The 20,553-nt window shown below is 41.0% G+C and overlaps 2 protein-coding genes across 4 annotated transcripts in view; both read right to left on the reverse strand.

The window, feature by feature from the left end:
• Positions 1-2,176, reverse strand: part of LOC138799207 (alpha-2-macroglobulin-like protein 1) — a 50,086-nt gene extending 47,910 nt beyond the window's left edge. Inside the window, exon 1 of the mRNA XM_069980090.1 lies at positions 2,089-2,176. Coding sequence (XP_069836191.1) covers positions 2,089-2,156 — 68 coding nt within the window. The 5' untranslated portion in view covers positions 2,157-2,176. The remainder of the gene's footprint in view (positions 1-2,088) is intronic.
• A 1,287-nt stretch (positions 2,177-3,463) lies between these two features.
• The window catches only part of LOC138799208 (alpha-2-macroglobulin-like), a 49,336-nt gene continuing 32,246 nt past the window's right edge, over positions 3,464-20,553 (reverse strand). For 2 of the 3 annotated variants that reach the window (XM_069980092.1, XM_069980091.1), the window contains exons 21-36: positions 18,242-18,363; positions 17,939-17,996; positions 17,468-17,551; positions 16,670-16,846; positions 14,424-14,505; positions 13,237-13,393; positions 11,984-12,058; positions 11,734-11,896; positions 10,351-10,556; positions 8,346-8,561; positions 7,617-7,744; positions 7,058-7,148; positions 6,094-6,162; positions 5,344-5,446; positions 4,421-4,462; positions 3,464-3,576 (exon numbers count right to left, since the gene is read on the reverse strand). In XM_069980092.1, coding sequence (XP_069836193.1) covers positions 3,554-3,576; positions 4,421-4,462; positions 5,344-5,446; positions 6,094-6,162; positions 7,058-7,148; positions 7,617-7,744; positions 8,346-8,561; positions 10,351-10,556; positions 11,734-11,896; positions 11,984-12,058; positions 13,237-13,393; positions 14,424-14,505; positions 16,670-16,846; positions 17,468-17,551; positions 17,939-17,996; positions 18,242-18,363 — 1,796 coding nt within the window. In that variant the 3' untranslated portion in view covers positions 3,464-3,553. The remainder of the gene's footprint in view (positions 3,577-4,420; positions 4,463-5,343; positions 5,447-6,093; positions 6,163-7,057; positions 7,149-7,616; positions 7,745-8,345; positions 8,562-10,350; positions 10,557-11,733; positions 11,897-11,983; positions 12,059-13,236; positions 13,394-14,423; positions 14,506-16,669; positions 16,847-17,467; positions 17,552-17,938; positions 17,997-18,241; positions 18,364-20,553) is intronic. The other variant, XM_069980093.1, reaches the window with a different exon arrangement.

Here is a 20,553-nt window from a genome sequence, read left to right on the forward strand (position 1 = left end):
GTCTCTGTCCTGGACTATTTATAGTACGATTATATGTAAAAGTCCAATACAGCAAATGTAAAGTTGTTCAGAAGCAGGCCTGTGAGGCTATAGAAGGTGTCTGTGGGCAGCAGACATCTGTTTAAATAAAGTGCTCAAAGAAGCATGGGATGCCGGTGCTGAAAGCTACTAGCTCACCATTCTAATTCCCTGATGTGGTTCTGTGACTTTTAAGGGTTAATGATACTCAGTAATATGTGCTGTCACTAACGTAAAATAATTTTCTTCTAGGAGCCCCACAAAGAAAGTTATCAGCCTTAATTGGCGTGGGAATCCTGCCAATTAAGGCATTAACAAGCATAGGAACCTTTGTGGTTTACAGCATTCTAATTGTAACCACAGAATCAATGTGTGCTTCCTACACTTGTCCATTGATGTATTTCATGAATATACCTATGTTAGTCTATGTTCAGCAGGGTTACATGTTCTTCAGCAGTTGGGGCTACGAGAACTGTGTGGTCTTCATGTTTATTAAAATTATTTATGGACCCTGTACTGTACTGATGACTTTATGTACATACTTAAATATTTATTTATTTAGTTATGTTCCTACATTATTTGTACACTGTTTGCACGTTATGTTCTCACACTATTCGTATGCTGTTTGCACTTTATGTTCTTGCATGCTCCCCCTGCTGTTCCCATTTCATTTCTATATGTAACGAAAAAAACACCTCTGCACAGACTGCCAATGTAGATACGTTTATTGGTGTTTCGAGGTCTTACATAACTTCTTCCTCAGATCATCAGGACATCAGCATCATCTGGAGGGAAAGGTTATGTAAGACCTCAAAACGTGTAATCCAGTAGGATCAAGAAACTTATTTACATTGGCAGTCTACGCAGAGGTGTTTTTTTGTTACATTTGGAATTTCTTCCAGACCCTTATGGAGTCCAGTAATTAGTCTTGTTGCTTTAACTATTCTATATAACATGTGCATAGGGGTAGTTGTGGCTTGACACAACCCGCTCAGGTGAGAAGAACCCAAAAATATCTTTTTATAAGATCCTTCATCCTTCATCCTTTATAATATCCTTCATCCTTCATTCATACAATTGTTTTCTCTTATTTTCTCCATCATTTCATTTCCATGGTGTTTTCATCATTTTCTAATGAACCAAACACCCTCCCCTCTGCCGAGTAGGAGGAACCTGGCTAAATGCTGGAGTCTCTGATTTTTAATGGGGTTTGTTGCTTGAGTCAAACACTTGAGCATTGAGAAATGCTTGACAGGTAGCGAGCACTCAAGCATTTAAGTGCTCACTCAACACTATTAACCATAACAGAGCTATGCCGTTGGTGCCATGGCTGGCTTGGAACCACAATCCCAGCAGAAATGCAGAAAAGTTCAAGTTTGCACAGGCATATACTGTATATACAGACATGTACACAAGCACACATACAGTAGATATACGAATACAAATCAACTATAGTATGTAAAATATACAGGATAATAAAACAGTAAAATAGTACATAGTTATTCTATGGTACACGCAAGAAAAAATAGAGTACACTGTTTAAACATAATACATAATATATACCTCCAACCTTCCAGATAAGGTTTTATTGGAAAGAACACAATACCAAGACTACACACCACAAGTGTACACTCTTGGGTATTGTTTCACACAGTGGCCACTCAGTTGAATGTCTACACTTTTTTCTGTAACTAAACAGCTCAGCAAATAGTGTATTACTCCTATTATACAGCGCCTTTCTTTCTTTCTTTCTTCCTTACTTTTTTTCACAAATATTATATTCAATACTAAGAATAAAACAAGAATATATAGAGGTGGAAGAACGAGAATAGTACATTTTACAAACACAAGAAACAGCCATGGTAAGGCCATCGACCCCAAGCAGTCAAAGAGTATGGTTTTCCTTTCTATTATGCAATAACCACTTGGCTGTCTAATCTCTACAGAAAATCTCTGCAATGTCACAGTAAAAACAAACAAACAAACAAACAAAAAAACAAACAAACAATGTAAACATTGGAAAAATGATGAAGAAAGACAAATAATTTGGGAAAGTTTCTCAGAACTCACAGTTTAGCTTCCAGGTTAGTTGAGACTTGTAAAAGTATCAGAATCACATAAGTAATTGGCGGCAGCATCCTGCAGGTACTGCTTGGCAGTCTGTCTGCTATTAACTATATAACAAACTAATCACACTCTGTTATACTTTGTGAGGAAGAGACTGTGCCCTTTGACCCTTTGACCACTAAATATTTGCTGAGTTTGGATTAACCAGTTCAATGTCCAGTTCAAGAGAAGAACAAAAAAAATTGCAAAATCACCTGGACATAACTGTCGTTCTTCACCAGAGGGCGAGCTTTTCTCCTTGCGGAGGAGGGCAGCCTTGCTAAAAAAAGAAAAAAAAAATTTCAGTGGAGCATTGCATGACTTATAAGACTCATGACACCACTTTGATGTTCTCCTCTAGAAAACACAGCTGTCCCATGATAAAGGCTAGCCTAGCACCCTGCGCAGGACAAGAACCCTGAAACAGCTGTGATGGTAAATGGGAGATGCTCACTTTTGCAGGAGATTTTGTCTTGGCTTATAATTTCCAGTGATGTTTAAATGCCACAAACTCCTTTTAAAGAATTTTATAATTATTGCTTTGTACGGTATATAACATGGAACTAAAACATTTTCTCTACAGGTCTTTATTAAAGGAAACCTGTCGGCCCTGAAAGCAGGCCAGAACCAGTCCTACTCCGGGATAAAGCCTGGGATAGTTACTCTCTCCTCATACACATGCATGTCCTGCTGCTCCATTTTGACTAGAAACTCGGGTCCTTGGTCTCAAGATTGTATCCACCACAATAAAATAGTTAACCCCTATCCTGAGGGCCCCTTTTTTGTAGTTTGCCTAAGCTGTATGTTCAGATTAAGCAATTACATGGAAAGATTCAGTTGGCGTTTGCTGGAGAACATCTGTCAGTGCCCTATACAATATGGGTACCAATAGGCAAGAGCACCTAGTGGTGAATGGGAAATTTTGTTTTTGAAGGGTTGCACAAAAATCACTCAGATCAGTTACCAATGATGTAAAACATGGACTGGTCAAATTCATGAAAGAAAGATGGCCCTTGTTGATGACCTTCCTTCTCTCCAACATACAGCGTTAAAAAAACATGCCCACTTTCTTCAAAGACAACACAATTTTTTTCTCCAGTTCCAGTGTGGTTTGCATTTACGCCCCATTCACTTCAATGGAACTGAGTTGCAAAAGCTGCACCCAAACTGAAGACAAGAGTGGTGCTGTCTCTGTTTTTCTAACACTGGATAACTCCTTTAACTTGCCATTTCATACCCGAATGTGAAAATGGACCTATGTTTGCAAAATCAGAGGTTAACACAATAAACTATGTTCTCAATGGTTCATTGGACTGAGATCAGTAAATCAATAGGCAAATAATGTAAGATATGTTTATTAGTATCATCATCTGAGAAACAGATCTGCGTGGTAGACATGAATAGATGCTGTATACACAACAGTCAGGTCTTATCTTGAATTTGTAGATTCATCTGTAATCAGAGCAAAAGAAAAAAAAAGTTTTACAGGGTGTACTTTTGTAAAATTTTGTAAAAGGGCAACTCAAGCAATGAATGTGGATAGATTGGCAGTAGCATAGTACAAGAATGTTTCCAAACTATGTTGGGTGTTTGAAACATTTAACACGTCTTAGGGGTATGTCAAAAAATTTTATTGGTTGATCACTAGAACAGGCGGGAAGAGAGGCGCGTGGCCACTGGTGTCTTTCTCTACTCTGTGTCTATTGAAGTGAAACAGTTCCAGAGAATTGCATTATGAGGCTATGTTCCCACACACTATTTTTGCTCAGTATTTTGCAACCAAAACCAGGAGTGGACCGAAAACACAGAAAGGCTATGTTCACACACTGTTGAAATTGAGTGGATGGCCGTTATTTAATGGCAAATAATTACCATTATTTTGAAACAACAGCCAATATTTACCATTAAATGACGGCCATCCACTCAATTTCAACAGTGTGTGAACATAGCCTTTCTGTGTTTTCAATCAACTCCTGGTTTTTGGATGGAAAATACTGACCAAAAATACTGTGTGGGAACACAGCCTGAGACAGTATCAGTCACTTGACACAAAGTCAAGTGAGAACTAGCTAATAGATATGAACAAAACGTACGAACCCGGATTGTGCGGCATTTGATTACTGGTGGCTGCAGAAGTTGGATACTGATAAAACTAATAAAACCTTTTTATATTTTTTTGTGCTATAAATATACGTTTCTAAAAAAAATTTTTATTTTATTTTATTTTTAATTTTTAATTTTGATTCAGACAAGAGGCACCATCCCCGTTATTAAAAAGAAAGAAGCAATTACTTACCAGTGCTGCAGGGGTGAGTGTATTCTGCCGAGGCTTGTTCATCTAAAAAAATAGAGTTAAATAAATTAATTGTTATTCCATGTTGAATATATTAAGTAATACTACCTCACAATGACATTGATATAGATTGGTAATGATAGTGAGACATTCTGGAGGAGATAAACATTTGTATGCATTAAAAACCTGCTTTATTTGACTTGTGAACCATCTTTTTAACGCCCTGCTTGACTCGGGAATGGCTATGTTGGAGTGGGTGTGGCTTAAAGCCTAGCCATACAGCTAAAATGGGGCAACATTTTTTAATGAAATTTTGGCCCAAAGGTCCTATTAGACAAAGTGATTTTTAACAATTAACGATAAACAAACGCAAATGAGATGGTTAATTGTTATCCTGAAATCATTTACCATATTACACAGAAAAATAGTCGTTAGTTATGATTGTTATTACAATTGTTTATTCCATCTGATGCCAGAAAATGAAGGAATGATGTTGAATTACACCGAACAATTAGTGAACAAATGTGGAATTACGGCGAATGATTAGCAAACGGTGTCAGCACCAAATGAGAAATGAACGATTTCTCGTTGGTCGTTTGATCGTTTACTGCATTTACACAAAACAATTATCGTTTAAATTTGAATGACCCTAAAACAACCAACAGATGTTCTAAACTTAGACTAGACAGTCTAAATACAGTATGTGCCAGGTTTTATTATTTTACTACACCATCTCTATGGGGGAGATTTATCAAACATGGTGTAAAGTGAAACTGGCTCAGTTGCCCCTAGCAACCAATCAGATTCCACATTTCATTCCTCACAGACTCTTTGGGAAATGAAAGGTGGAATCTGATTGGTTGCTAGGGGCAACTGAGCCAGTTTCACTTTACACCATGTTTGATAAATCTCCCCTATATGTTTACCTGTCTCATAGTAATCGTATACTTTAGCTGGAGCCGGTTTTAGGTCCTTCACCACAATGTCCTGTTCCACCATAAACGAGAGGTTTACTGGATTGTGATCAATCTATAGGGAGAAAATACAGAATAAGTTCTAAATGTGTCAACAGATCAAACATATATCCGGAACATGTGACCATCCAGTAGACCTCCTCCATGTGTCTCCACAGTCATGAGAAGCTCCAGGTACTTGGACACCGGTGGCACCAGTCATAGTATAACTTAAACTTATTTACTAGGGTCCATCCACATCACTGGTGGTAAAAACAGCCAAATAGACTTAGGGGGACATGTATTAAGTCCAACGTTTTTTGCGCCGGACTTAAAAATGTCCCCGCATCTCCGGCGCTACGGAGATTTATGCAGAGGCGGACTGCCTCTACATAAATCCTGTGCGCTCCGGTGCGCACCGCCGAAAACCTACGCCAGCTGAGGACTGGAGTAGGTTTTTGGCGTATCCTTGAGATACAAAAATGATGAATTGCGCGAAATTGAAAATTTCAAATATGAGAAGAAAATCTTTAATATAAAGCACCCAATAGAGCACTATAAAGCAACCTTGTAGCCATAGGGGACTATCATACTGTCATACTGTCATAGTGTTTTCTATGTGTGAAGCCTGCTGTATGGTACCTTTGTGAGGTACAATATTCTCTACTTGAAGCATTAATTCTACAAAAGAACCTCTGTTATAAGGCAATAAATCATTCAGACCTGGTCCAGGTAAAGAGTCACAGAGCCCGTCTGGATGTCACTTCTCTGGATTAGTTTGTCCTTCTCCAGCTGTGAAGATAATTTAAAATTACAACCAATATTACATCTATGGAAGAATAGAAGAATTATGAATAGGCTTTGTCACCAAAACATTTTTCTGGGTGTTTTAAATAGAGATTAGTTAGGTCCTGCACGCCCAGTTTTGCAGACTTTGTATTAGTCCAAGGTTGGACACTTAGTGTAGGACCATCTCCCTGAGGTTCACCTTAACCTGGTAAGATGGTACACTATATTTCATCAAATGGTTTGCCCAGAATCTAGGGGGGAGTATATACGGTAAGTCCTAGCACTTGCAGGTTGCTGCTGCATTTTTCTATTTATGTTACAAGAACATGTCAAAAACATTTATAATGTTTATCATGTTATTTATTATTTAGCACTAGCATATACTGTATGCTTCTCTTGGCTTGTTCTCCTGGTCAGTGGGGGTCTGAGCAGTGAGACCTCGACTAGGTCAACTTATTTTTTGCATGTAGATAATGCTTCTTGCTCAGACAAACATGGACATACACTAAAGGAGAAGTTCGACGTTGGTAACAATTTTTTAAAGGCAGAGGCAGAGGAGAAAATACCTGTTCCCATGCCTCTCTAGTGCTGGATTGCTGTTCCGGCACCCCCGCTAGGCTCCAGTATCTCTCCTGAGCAGATGTAATGATGCCTGCTCAGCCAGTCAGTGACTGGGGCAGGAGAAATCACCAGTCGCTGATTGCCCTTGCGCACAGTCCATCAACGGAGTCAGATGATGTCACAACATGCGAGAAAATACCTTCTGGCGGTGGCTCCGGAGCCTGTTGCGTAGCTAATTTGCATAGTTTTTCTTATTAAGCTCTGCCTGGCCTATATGATACATCACACCTGCTGGTAAACATTACCCCTCAGTCCTATTATAATCCTTGTAACTTACTTTCCTTATTGTGCTCTTCACTGGAATGTAGCCAGACAACATCTTGACTTCAATAACAGCCATATTTGATTTCTCCCGATTTCCAACATAACTGCAGAGGTAAAATCACTAAGCATCAAGAATTTTGACATGTGGCACTAATCTACCAAAATTCCCTAAGAATCTTTAAGTCAATAGGGTTGGCCAGTTACCATTCTGTGGATACAAAGCCTGAGCCAATGGGTTACCCATGCATTCTGTATGCTGCATATGGTGCTTTTGTGAAGCACTGCATAAGTCCCCTGGAAGCATGCGTAGATAAAGTATTAGAGCATACAAGGTTCTGTACTATGGCGTTTGGCTGCATAAAGCTGTACTGTAAGAAGTCAGAATTATCTACAGGACATCTACACACTGTATATCGGTTCATCCAGACAAACACATAGGATGGCAGTGAAATACTCATAATGATAAGAGTGTTTCCCATTAATATTAGTGCTATGAACCTTACTGTAGTGGTAACTAGACATAATTAGGAAGTTAGCTATTGAAAAACTTTGGGGGAAAATATATAACTCACGCTACAGTGATGAGAACATCAAAATTTGTCATGGGATCTAGAAGACATTCTCTTCTTGAAGATGGCGTGATGGTTAATGAAAAAGTTGCTGCACCTTTTGGTGGAAGGATGTTGTACCTCAGTACAGCCTGTGGATTAGAAATGGTTAAAGTAGATTCAATTAGATTAGAAGGTTAATGGGGAAGTCCTGTGAAATTTAAAAAAAGAAGGAAGGCAGGGGGGGGGGGGAGTAAACTTTCCTACCCTCGTGTCCCATAGTGGCACTCCTGTGTCCTGTTGACAGCCACTGATGTCCTACAGCTCTTTCACCTGCAACGTCATGTGCCCAGGTGAGTGATTGACTAGTCAGCCAATCAGTAACTGGGGCAAGACACTGGGCTGGGCCATTGCAGCTTGAAGAGCTGGGTAAGTGACATCCCCAGTTTCCAGCCGAGGACGGGTACGTTTACTTTGCTTATTATTTTTCCGCACCCACCTTTCTTCCTCCCTTTTTTTAAATTCCATGGGACTTCTCCTTTAAAAAGTTACAGTTGTTCAGAATATACACAACATAAAATAATATCTCCTGTTACTCTACTAGTATGGTGTTTGCTAGTCAAGTTGCCAATGTTATGGTACTGAACTTGGTTGATATCTAGATGTTATATTCATGCCTGCTCAATACCATGAATGACTGTGACTGTTTCTTGGGATTAGATTAGGAAGAATATTGTATTGAGTTCTCCTTGCCTGGACAAAGACACATCCACTTCCTGAGGATGTCACAGTGTAGTCTCCGGGAATTGTTGATAGCTTGGCCCTTTGGAGCAGAAGACGATTATTCTTGTCCACATGAAACTGCTTAAGTAATCCCATCTGGGAGCTGATGGTCACTGTCCCATCTCCTTTATCAGTGAATGTGACCTCTGCATACTTGGCCAGGGCCTGAAGAGCCACCACTGTGTCCTTGGAAAGGAAGAGGCTAGTTAGCAAAAGCATGAACAGTTGTCTGCTTTAGAAGATCCATTTTCATATACCATATAAGGCCATGTTCACACAACGTCAGCTCTGCAGTAATCACGGCCATTGTTGCAATGGCCATGATTTCCATGGAACTTACGTTGTGTTGAAGGCTGAGGGAATCCCGTCCGGAGTGTATACACATAGGGAGGCATTTATTAAGTCCGGCGTTTTTTACGCCGGACTTAAAAATGCCCCCGCAGCTCCGGCGGTACGGGGATTTATGTAGAGGCGGACTGCCTGTACATAAATCCTGTGCGCGCCGGTGCGCACCGCCGAAAACCTACGCCAGCTGAGGACTGGAGTAGGTTTTCGGCGTACATTTGGGCGGAACGGATGATAAATCGCGCGGACTCTGAGTCCGCGCCCTCCGTTCCGCCCACTTCCCGCCTACTTTCCGCCCCCTTTCCGCCCCCTGGCGTACTCGGCGGAAAGTGCCGATTTGCGATTATTTTATTCGCAAATCGGCCATTTGCGTATAAAATAATACGCAAATCGGCACTTTCCGCCAAAAATCATCCGTCCGCCGGATGATACATGTGGCCCATAGTATACACTCCGGCCGGGATCCCTAGTGATGCAGCGAGAAACTGACATGTCAGTTTTCTGCGGCTGCTATTCAATGAATAGCGGCTGCAGAAAACCCTGTCAGTTCCCACAATGGAACGTGCAGCTCCGGCCGCACTCTCCATTGTGTGCAGTGGTGAGTTCTGATGCGGGCGTGCACAGATGCGCCCCTCCATCAGAACTCAGCGGCGCTAAAGATCATCCGGCCGCTACTGCAGTCCATTCCGTGACGCAGCAGGTTCATGGAACGGCTGGTGTTTTACAAAATGTGAACATAGTCTAAAAGTTAATAAAAAGTGAATGGTCCTCTTCTCTTGCAGAGTGGTTACAAAGAGGGGTATTCTGGATAAAATATAGTTTTAATAATTTTACAATAAGTTATATAAAATTGTAATGTAATTTTTAAAACATTATTTTACATTGAGATGCAGCAGAAAGGGGGAACACAGCCCCTCTGCTGTCACTAACTGCTTTGTTTGGAACTGCAGGGCTGCTCAAGCCCTGGTCCTAGCAGTTGCAAATCACTAACGTGGCTCTAATGAATATTAGCATTAGTATAGATAGACATTATGCTGTCTGTGTCATTAGCGCTGCAGAGCTGTAGCAGAGCGAGCAGTGACTGACAGGTATCCCGTTTGCTCTTTTATAGACTGCTGTGGCTGCAACCTTGTTGACATAGGCTGCTTCTCCAATTATATATTTTCTTATGCTGACATGGATTAGAATAGATATCAGAGAAGGCTTTGTATCACTAGCACTGCCTGCAGCTTGAGCAGCCCTGCAGTTCTCGACATAGGGGCTGTGTCACCCCTTATTGTTGCCAATGTAAAAATATAAAAGACAAAACAAAAAACTTTTCTTTAATAAAGTTACATTGCAAAGTTACATAACTTTAATAAAATAATGTAAACATTTTATAATTTTGATTTGCAGAATATCCCGTTAATTTATTACCGTGTAATATTTTTTTCATCTATGGTATCTTTGTAGGAAATTGTACATATACAGTACTGACAGGTTTTCCCTCTGATTTCTGATCATTATGGGTCCCATCAATAGAGTAATAGATCTATCTACAGTAAACACTCCCACAATTCATCACCTTTACCAATTATACTGAATACTGAATTACCTACTGAAAGCACTCTGTGGCTTTACTTTCATTCACCTGTGTAGAAGAGAATCCGCCATATGGATTCTGCTGTTTGCTCAACCAGTTCACAATCTGTAAGGCTTTTACCAAGTCTTGAGTGGGACCAGACAGCTGAGCGAGGAGCACATAGGACGTCATCTCCACCTCTGCTGATGGAGCTCGGGACCAGTAGTTGTCTTTAGGAGGAGGAGGAGAGTCACGTTTCCAGTGTAGCTGTCCATCTGCAGGCAAGATAGATTGATCGTTAGACTAGACAGACAGATAGATAGGTAGATAGATAGATAGATAGATAGATAGATAGATAGATAGATAGATAGATAGATAGATAAATAATCATATTTACTGCAGTGTGTGATTACATACAAGTGGTGGTAAAGCTGAAACATCAGACGTGATCACCACCATGTGTTGAGTAGAGAAGTGGCTTTCCATAAACAACCTTTTTCCATTGTAGACAATTAGAAAACCAGACTTGTTATCAGCCATCTTTCCTTTACCATATTGGAGACTACACAGTTGCTGGAACTGACTTCCTACCAATATGGTCCCCATGATATCAGAATTGGTCATCGTTCCATCAGTTGACCCCCACCCCATCAAACATTTATGGCAAAACCCCTTTAAAGGACAAGTGCCATGAAAAACTTTTTCCCAGTAATTGAAGCACATTACAAAGTTATATAACTCTGTAATATACTTCAATCACCTGTCTGCCTCCCTTCCCTGTCTTTTCCCCCCTCCACCCCCCACCAGGAAGTGTCCTGACTCACACAGACCTAATTACTGCCGTCACCAGGCAGCTCCTTCTTGTGAGGATGAGTGATCAGCAGGAGGGCTGCTCTAGCTCCTGTTACACCAGCCTCCCCCTCCTTGTCAGGTGACTCTGCTTGCTCAGCTTATCTTCTCTAGTGACATGACTCCTTCACTGAGTCCACAGCAGCAGGAGAGAGGGTATGAGGGGAGGGGGAGAGGGTATGAGGGAAGGGGGAGAGAGGGTATGAGGGGAGGGGGGAGCTGCCTATGTGCTGGAGTCAGTCTGAGGGAAGATAAGCAACTGAGATGTGACAAGTGATGGCTTGCAGTTGTTCAGCCAATGGGAGTTGAGCAAGCCTGTCACCTGACAAGGCAGGGGAGGGGGGAGACTGGTGTAACAGGAGAAGGAGCTGAGAGAAGAGCTTGGTGACGGTGATGACAGTAATCAGGTCTGTGTGAGTTAGGACACTTCCTGGTGGAGAGGGGAAAAGACAGGGAAGGGAGGCAGATAGGTGATTGAAGCATATTACAGAGTTATATAACTTTGTAATGTGCTTCAATTACTGGGAAAAAGTTTTTCATGGCACTTGTCCTTTAATACTGTCGATGACGCCCAAGCCAAACATTTCTCCTTTGTTCCCTTACCGCCATACACTGCCCTTTCTTCCAACTTGTCCATCAAAGTTTTTGTGAGTTCTTTGTCTCCACTTAATGTAAAGGTATAAGCCAGCAGAGCCTGTGTATAGACATTGGTGGCATTTTCGGAAGCCTTCTTCAAACAAGACAGAGCATTTTTTACTAAGGGATCCTAAACAGGTATAAGAGAACTTTAAAACTTGGCTTCTTGTATTTTTTTTTTTATTTAATAATATCTTGGCATAACACGATCACTTACTTGCACAGACACTCCGGCCTCCAAAAGAGCAAGAGTTATATATGCGGAAAGGGAAATTTCATCTTCTACACCTCCCTGAAATGCAAAGGTTAGAAAACTGTGACTGTGGCAATAAAATATTTTTGTCTTTGGAACCAGGCTTCAATCTATAAACCACTACGTGAACGTTTTACCTCCTCTCCTTGTCCTCCTAATGCAACTGTCCCCGTGGACCCCAGACAACAATAGGCAGCACCTGCCCCATTCAGATGGATGAGAAAGGCTTCGGGACATGCTTGATGACCTTTATAGAGGTCATTCTACAGGAAGGGGGATGTTGAGCTGTGAGGAACAGCTATTGTCTGTACCTCTGTTATCTATATACCGGTGTCACCTCTCATTGTAATACTTTCTGTGTTGATAAGGGGGCACTGCTCTGAAATGATCTGAACTGAACAGGAAGTCTCAGCTTAGCGCCCTATTACACAGAGGGATAATAGGCCAAATCAGGCTGATTCAGCCAATTATCGCTCTGTGTAATAAAAAGAATGATCAGTGGATAAAACGATCATTAGCTAATTGTTTCTTTAGGTCCAAATGTAAAATTATCAGGCGCCGGGAGTGCATCACTGCATGAAATAGCGATCCGCGGCCATCAGATTGAAGTATAAAATAATAAAATATTAACTTATGTTACCATGTTCCCAGGTGTCCTCTGAGCTGCTCTGCCTTCTGTTCTGGACGGGCCGTGGCAGGTTTAGCCAACCACTGGCCGAGACAGGCTGCTGGCTGCTCAGTCAATCACTGGCCTTGGCCTGTCTCGGCCAGTGATTGTCTAAAAGCCTGCGGCCTTTCTTGGCCAATAATTGGCTGAGCGGCTGTGACCTATCAGTGCAAAGATCAGAACAGAAGGCAGAGATGCAGACACCGGGGAAGGCCTCTGAGGACAAGTTAATACTAAGTTAATACTTTATTATGTTACACTAAATGCAAGGGCTGCACGGACATCGCTAACTATGTCTTTGCAGCCCTAGCTGCCCAATAGTAGGCTTGTGTAATAGCTCAGTAAACAAGTGCCGATCTAGCAGATCACTTAGGGGCCAATGTCAAAGGCCCTTTTATGTTGTCTTTTAAGAGCTTTATTTTTACGCTTTGAAAACATTTGTGTACATTCTATTACTGTTTTACATATCAGTATAGTCTATTATTATTATTATTATTATTTATAATAATTGTTACATCCTTATAGCACTGATACTTTATATTTAAAGCACCTTCATGGCATTATTGAAAAGCCTCCCCACACTGCGGAAACATCCGGTGTCCTGCTGGTTATTCTTCAGCCATGAGAAGGAGTGGTTCAGTTGTGTGTCATCTATGAAGATATAAGGTCGGGCTTTGCTGAACGATTTCACTACAAATCCAGTCAACCTGCAGAAATAAGATAGATTTATAATAAAAATTGTTGAATACTGATTTATTCTTTTTATATTAACCATTCCCCAAGATTCACTATCTATCTCCAGGAAGACCAGTTTTCTATTTTCAATACATTATTCCTTCTGCTCAGGAACAATTTATTCTGAATTACAGAAAACCTCTGTAAGTTAAACATACTTAACCCCTTCAAGAGCCCTTCGATGCCCAGATGTCTGGCTCAAATAAATGCAGTGTTTGTCCTCTCCCTCTAAGAGCCATAGCACTTTTGTTTTTCCACCTACAGGGCTGGTTGGGTGTCATTTCTTGTGCCATGATCTCTAGTTTTTATTAATATCATATTGGTGTAACAGAAAAATTTTGATCGCTTTTTATAATTTTTTTTCCTGATATATAATTTATTAAAATCAGCAATCTTGGTGCGTCACTCCCCCCCCCTCGTTTACACCATTCACCGTGCTGGAACAATAATGTTATATTTTAATAGATTGGACAATTTCACACACTACGATATGTAATATGTTTATTTATTTATTTTTTTTAAATTTTTTATAATGGGCAAGGGGTATTTTAAACTTTTATTGGGAGGGGGTTTATAAAGTTTTTTTTAATACTTTAAACACTTTTTTACGCTTTTGTTCACTGTAAAACATGCAATCATTAGATTGCATGTACTGATCTATGCTATGCCATAGCATAGCATAGATCAGTGTTATCGGCGATCTATGCATAGAGCCTGCCTGAGAGCAGACTCTGCACAGATCGCCGATTCGACAGGACGGAGGTAAGAGGCTTACCCTGCCCATTGGTATATGCTGGACCCCCAATCACTCAGTGATAGAATCTTGTTCTGTCGCTGAGTACCTTAAACGCCATAATCGCTATAGATCGCAGCGTTTAAGGGGTTAATGAGAAGCAGCTGCTGGATTACAGCTGCCTCTCATTACCTCCGGACCCACTTATGTTTCTGGGACCGCTCTCACTGCAGCGGTCCCGCACACATAAGTAAGAGAAATCCACTAACCATGTGTTTCCTTCTTTGTCTCTCTTTCCAAAGGCGCTGTATGATCCATCATCATGCTTGTATGTAAGCTGACGCTGATACCCTGTATGAACCAAATGTGAAACAATACTATCAATACTGGAATACATGGAGTCCTAAACATAAGATAACTGCTATATAGGATGAAAGCGGTTTGGCAGATGGTGATACAATTTTAGACACAAGGGCACTTGCCCTAAAACATTGCAACTATCCCTATGAGGCAGTGCGACCCATTAATGGAGTTTATACACATATTAAATGCACAGTTATGTTTCACTGTAAAAAGAAATAATAACATTTGCTCTTCTATAAATAAGAATCACTGTTTGTAGCAATTTAAGATACAGAATAGGTTACATTATTCCCCGGCAAGACTTCAAGAATATCAGAGAGACTGATAACTGCCCTAAATGCAGAGAAGGTAAAGCTGGTAATGCGGAGCAGGGAAAATTGTTCTCTGAAACTAAATTCTTCTTAATCAGACAGTGGCCACCAATGTCTTTAGGAGTCCGTACCAATGTCCTTACCAATGAAAGTTATTGTATTTAAACATAAGTTTTCATATGTTGCTGCCCGTGGTGAGACTAACAATTCATTGCACACTTGTTATTATCTATTCAGTCTCCTTCCCTCAGTTTTGAGCTGCTGCTTTCTGTTGAAGACACAAAAAGCTGTGTGAGAGCTACAAAAAGCTATAAAATTGCAGATAAAGCCGACCAGGCTTTGTTTACATCAGCCATCTCGGAAGGGAGGAAGGAGAGCTAAAGAGAAAAACTCACACACAGTTTTTTGTGTCTTAAGCAGAAAGCAGCCGCTCAGAACTGGGAGAAGAAGTCTGAATAGATAATAACACGTATGAAAGGAATTGTTAGTCTCACCATGGGCAGCAACATATTAACAGTTATGTTTGAGTGGAGTACCCCTTTAAGACTTTTATTAAGCCCACCTTCTTGCCCCAGCTGTTATCAGGTCTGCCACACTGCATACACTCAACAGGTATTTTTGGTTTACACCCAGTCATAGCAGTAGTCTCTTCTGCTTCCTCAAGGCCTCAGCTCATATGTCCAACTATAGATGCAGCAACATCTCAATGCAATGCCCAGTGGCCACATATTGGGTCTGCACTGATGCTGAACTCTTATAAAATGGGGACCAGAATTTGTTTTTCCAGTACCCAGAGACAATGGCACAATTTGACAGCACCACCATGCACAGTGATCGAAACCATGAAAACCATAGAGGTACATAGGGACAATCCCACAGGAGCTATAATGGGGGGTGCATCTAAGGCCGTATTTACCACTAGGCACCTTGCAGGGGGGCAGCACTAGCGAGCAGGGTTAAATAAACAACTTCTTTATTTTTTTTAGTCTCCCACCCCCTATTCAGACTTGCCAGTAAATCTGGTGTCTTTTCAAGGGGGGTTGGGGGGTGGGTGTGTTTGGTGGAATTGTTAAGGACTGGTTATCCAGTCACAGAATGCTCTAATCATTGATGATTCAGGCTGGGTTCACACTAAGTATATTTCAGTCAGTATTGTGGTCCTCATATTGCAACCAAAACCAGGAGTGGATTGAAAACACAGGCTCTGTTCACACAATGTTGAAATTGAGTGGATGGCCGCCATTTAATGGCAAATATTTGCTGTTATTTTAAAACAACGGCTGTTATATTGAAATAATGGCCGTTATTTACTGTTATATGGCGGCCATCCACTCAATTTCACCATTGTGTGAACAGAACCTTTCAGTGTTTTTAATCCACTCCTGGTTTTGGTCGCAATATGAGGACCACAATACTGACTGAAATATACGTAGTGTGAACCCAGCCTCAATGTGGAAATTTGATTATGTTTCAAGCCGTTAAAAGCCATGAAAAGCGCAATTCAGACTATATTCCTACATGTAGAGAAATGCATGTGGCCGAAATCACGCCCCCCGCTCCCCAAGATGGGGTGTCTTCAGGTCTAGTGCCTAGGGCAGCAGCAGCTGATAATACAGCCCCGGGTGCACCACATATACTGTAAGGATGGGTGAATCAGGGTTATCCCTCTTACACATTTACAATCTAACATCTGTTCAGTCTCCTTGTAAAACCACTCCTTTGTAATTTGGGAAACACCTCAGCAACATACCTGAAAAACTTTTTAAATGCAAGAAAATAAAATATTAAGAAAATAATATTTGTGCTGGAAAAAATAAAGAAATCACCACAAAATTTCTTACCGCTCTCCAGGAACTTCTTGGCTTTGCTCTGGATGTCCGGGTTCAGTTGATGAGATTTCTCCAGATACTGAAGCACAAACATATTAGGTGCAAACAATACCATGTTCTGTTCCCCACAACCATGCGGCATTTTCAGGAGACAATCAAGATTTTGCATAGCCGTGCCCATGAGATCTCCTGTAAGGTAATAACCTCTTTTATATACAGCAATAATAGTATAGTGAGCACATCAGGTTTAACTTTAGGCTATGTTCACACTATGTAAACACAACGGCTATATTTTATAACAACGTTGTTGTTCTACAAACAATGGCCGTTATTTGCACAACATTGGCCATTGTTATGAAATACGCCCATTGTTTTTACATGGTGTGAACCTGACCTTATAGAGGGCTATGAGGCCCCTAGTGGCCACCAGTCATTACTCCTGCACTACTACAAGGAAATTGATATTTATACATAACCACTTCCCTTGGTCATCAAAAAAGGTTACATTGACCAATATACTATGTCCTTATCCCCTCTACTAGCATAGACCTCAAGGACAGTAAGCATTAATCCTATACCCCCTACCATTTATACCCTAAAAACTAAAAAGCAAGATATTTGCTGATTATCAAGAAATGTACTCAAAAGAGCGTACTCCCCGTCATGCTCCAAAGCACCCCCAAAAAACAATAACATTGGTAGATTTGACACAAGATGCTAAAATACTATAATATATCATTTCAGGCAGATATCAGTCATAGGGGCATACCATACACCTAGTCCATGTGGATCAGGAATCAGAGATCTTACCCAAAACTGTTATATGAGCTCTTGCAGAATCCTCTAGAACATTTTCAGGAACCTTAAGGGATATTTCTTCTGTCTTAGGTTGGTCTGGAATATAATATTAAAGGAATTATTCAGAATTAAAAGATGACAATAATAATAATAATAATAATAATAATAATAATATAAGTGTAATACCATAAACCTTATCTCTAGAGACGAGCGAACCTGGAGCATGCTCGAGTGGATCCGAACCCGAAATTTCGGCATTTGATTAGCGGTGGCTGCTGAAGTTGGATAAAGCCCTAAGGCTATGTGGAAAACATGGATATACTGTAGTCATTGTCTGTATACATGTTTTCCAGACAACCTCAGAGCTTTATCCAAGTTCAGCAGCCACCGCTAATCAAATACCGAACGTTCGGGTTCGGATTGACTCGAACCCGGTTCGCTCATCTCTACTCATCTCCTATATAATATTAGGACTTCTCTTACCTCCTTCTTTATTGCAGATCAGAGAGCTGTGTGATTTTTCTTCCAGGATACCGCCAGGCTAAAAAGATCAATACATATAAAAGCAAAAATAAATAAAAAAAAAAAAGCAAGAAATAATCATTTATAGAAATGAAAGCCAATGAAAATTGGGTCTGTAAGCTCTGCAATACTTAGTGGGTATACAGACAATACAGTATTTCTGTTTAGGTACAGCAAATAAGCCCCTGTTTTCTAACTACTAGTTTGGTGACAGCAGGGTGCTAGCCATGGACCAACCATGAATTTTATATACTGCCCCCTCACCTGAACAAGCAGCGTCTTCACAATGGTGTCACTTCTCCCTTGCTTAGGGACAATTGGTATCTCATTTCCACAGAATTCTTTTGTGTCCACAGCTTCTGTCTTGACTGTGATATTCAGCTCTCCTGTGAAGGGATTCAACAGAATTCATAGTCAATTTACTCAAACTTAGCAACTAAACTGGGAAAAAAAATTCTGACCGGTTTAAAGAGACTTAATTGACAATCTTAAGGCTATGTTCACACTACGTAAAAGTACGGCCACACTTTGTACGGGTGAACAATGCCTATTGTTCTATGGGATCCCGGCCAGAGCGTATACACATCGTATGCGCTCAGGCCGGGATCCTGCACGGGGCCGCAAATAACTGACATGTCAGTTTTCTGCGGCCGCAATGTAGGAAACTGTGTCAGTGTGTTCACTGTGTGCTATGGGAGGCTCTGATGCAGGCACGTGCTGATGCCCCTCATCAGAACCCTGTGGCCAAAAGATCATCCGGCCGGTACTTACGTATAGAGACCGTCCGGGTCACGGAACGCCCGGTCTCGGCCTGGATCATCCCGGCCGGGTCACGGAACGGCTGGTCTCTATACGTTGTGTGAACATAGCCTAATAGCGTAAAGTTGGTGAGGGTAAACAGTTGCTCTCATCCTCACGCAGCTCGATCGCTCCATTTGTCCAATATAGTGCCATGCCTGGTCCCCGTTGCCTCCACATGAGACTATCCGATCCAAACTGGGGACTGTTTGTAGATCAGAAGTCACTTTCCTAATGTAAGTCTATGAGTGTTTCATAGACATACAATAGAAGAGTGTTTCTATTGCTCTCTGCTGTTCTGGGAGTATAATTCATTGCCACATCCTCTGGCTGATTCTGAGAAAAACATCTGGGATTTTTTAACCCCTTAAGGTCAAAGCCAATTTTCATTTTTGCGCTTTTGCTTTTTCCACTTTATGTTTAAAAGGCCATAGCGCGTGTATTGTTTCACCTAGACACCAACATGAGCCCTTATTTTTTGTGATACCAATTGTACTTTGCAATGACAGACTTTATTTTCCCATAAAATATGCTGCGAAACCGGAAAAAAAATAATTTTAGCTGTCAAATTGAAAAAAAAAAAAAAAGGAATTTGTTTTCATTTCAGGGAGTTTCGTGTTTACGCTGTTCACCCTGGGGTAAAACTGACTTGTTATATTTGTTCCTCAAGTTGTTACAATTACAATGATATGTAACATGTATAACTTTTATTTTATGTGATGGCTTTTAAAAAATTCAAACCATTGTTAAAATATATGTTCCTTAAAATCGCTCTATTCCCAGGCTTATAACGCTTTTATCCTTTGGTCTATGGGGCTGTGCCATGATGTTTACTTTCTATCGGTACCTTGATTGCGCATATGCGACTTTTTGATCGCTTTTTATTAAATTTCTGGATTTGATGCGAATGAATTTTTTTGCGCTTACACCGTTTACCGTGCGAGATCAGGAACGTGATTAATTAATAGTTCGGGTGATTACGCACACGGTGATAACATGTTTTTTTATTTGTTTATTTATATTTATAAAATGTGAAAAGGGGGGTGATTTGGACTTTTATTAGGGGATGTGATTTTTTTTTTATTAATAAAAAAACATTTTTACTTTTTTTTTTACTTTAACTAGAAGTCCCCCTGGGGGGCTTGTATATACACAGCACTCATAGAGATCAATGCTGTGTATATCCACAGCAAAGATCGATCAAATCTGCTGCAGGCCATAGCAATGTATTGCCGAGCCGGGATTAGTGTCATTGCGATGCTGGGTTCCGGCCCGGCCAGAAGCACGGATCTCCCCCCCCCCCCCCCGCGATCGCATCACGCGGGTGGGGGGGGGGTGGCGGGTGATCTGTCCCACTAGACACCAGGGATGCACAGAGCTAATCATCTAAATGCAGCTGTTAGGTTTGACAGCTGCATTTAGATGCTTAATTAGCCGACGTGAATAGAGGTGCTCCCCGGATGCAGATCACAGCCGGGAGCGGCGCCGTTCAGACCCCTCTCTGAACTCTCCTCGCGTCACCATGACGTACCAGGTACGTCATGGGACGCTAAGGGGTTAAGCACACTGAACATCTTGTATAAGAAAGGACTATAGAGTTGTGAAGTCTTTGCTTATTATCTGTTCTCACTGTAGTTTAATTTTTTTTTATTGCTGCATTGCACCTGTGTATCTTAAGGCCATGCTTTAAGATAACATGTTTTAAGACAACGGCCGTTCTGTGACACACCATGTCACAGAACGGCCACTGTCTGAAGTTTATCCCAGCCGGTACTGCT

Source organism: Dendropsophus ebraccatus, chromosome 8, assembly GCF_027789765.1.
Source record: "Dendropsophus ebraccatus isolate aDenEbr1 chromosome 8, aDenEbr1.pat, whole genome shotgun sequence".
Classification (NCBI taxonomy): domain Eukaryota; kingdom Metazoa; phylum Chordata; class Amphibia; order Anura; family Hylidae; genus Dendropsophus; species Dendropsophus ebraccatus.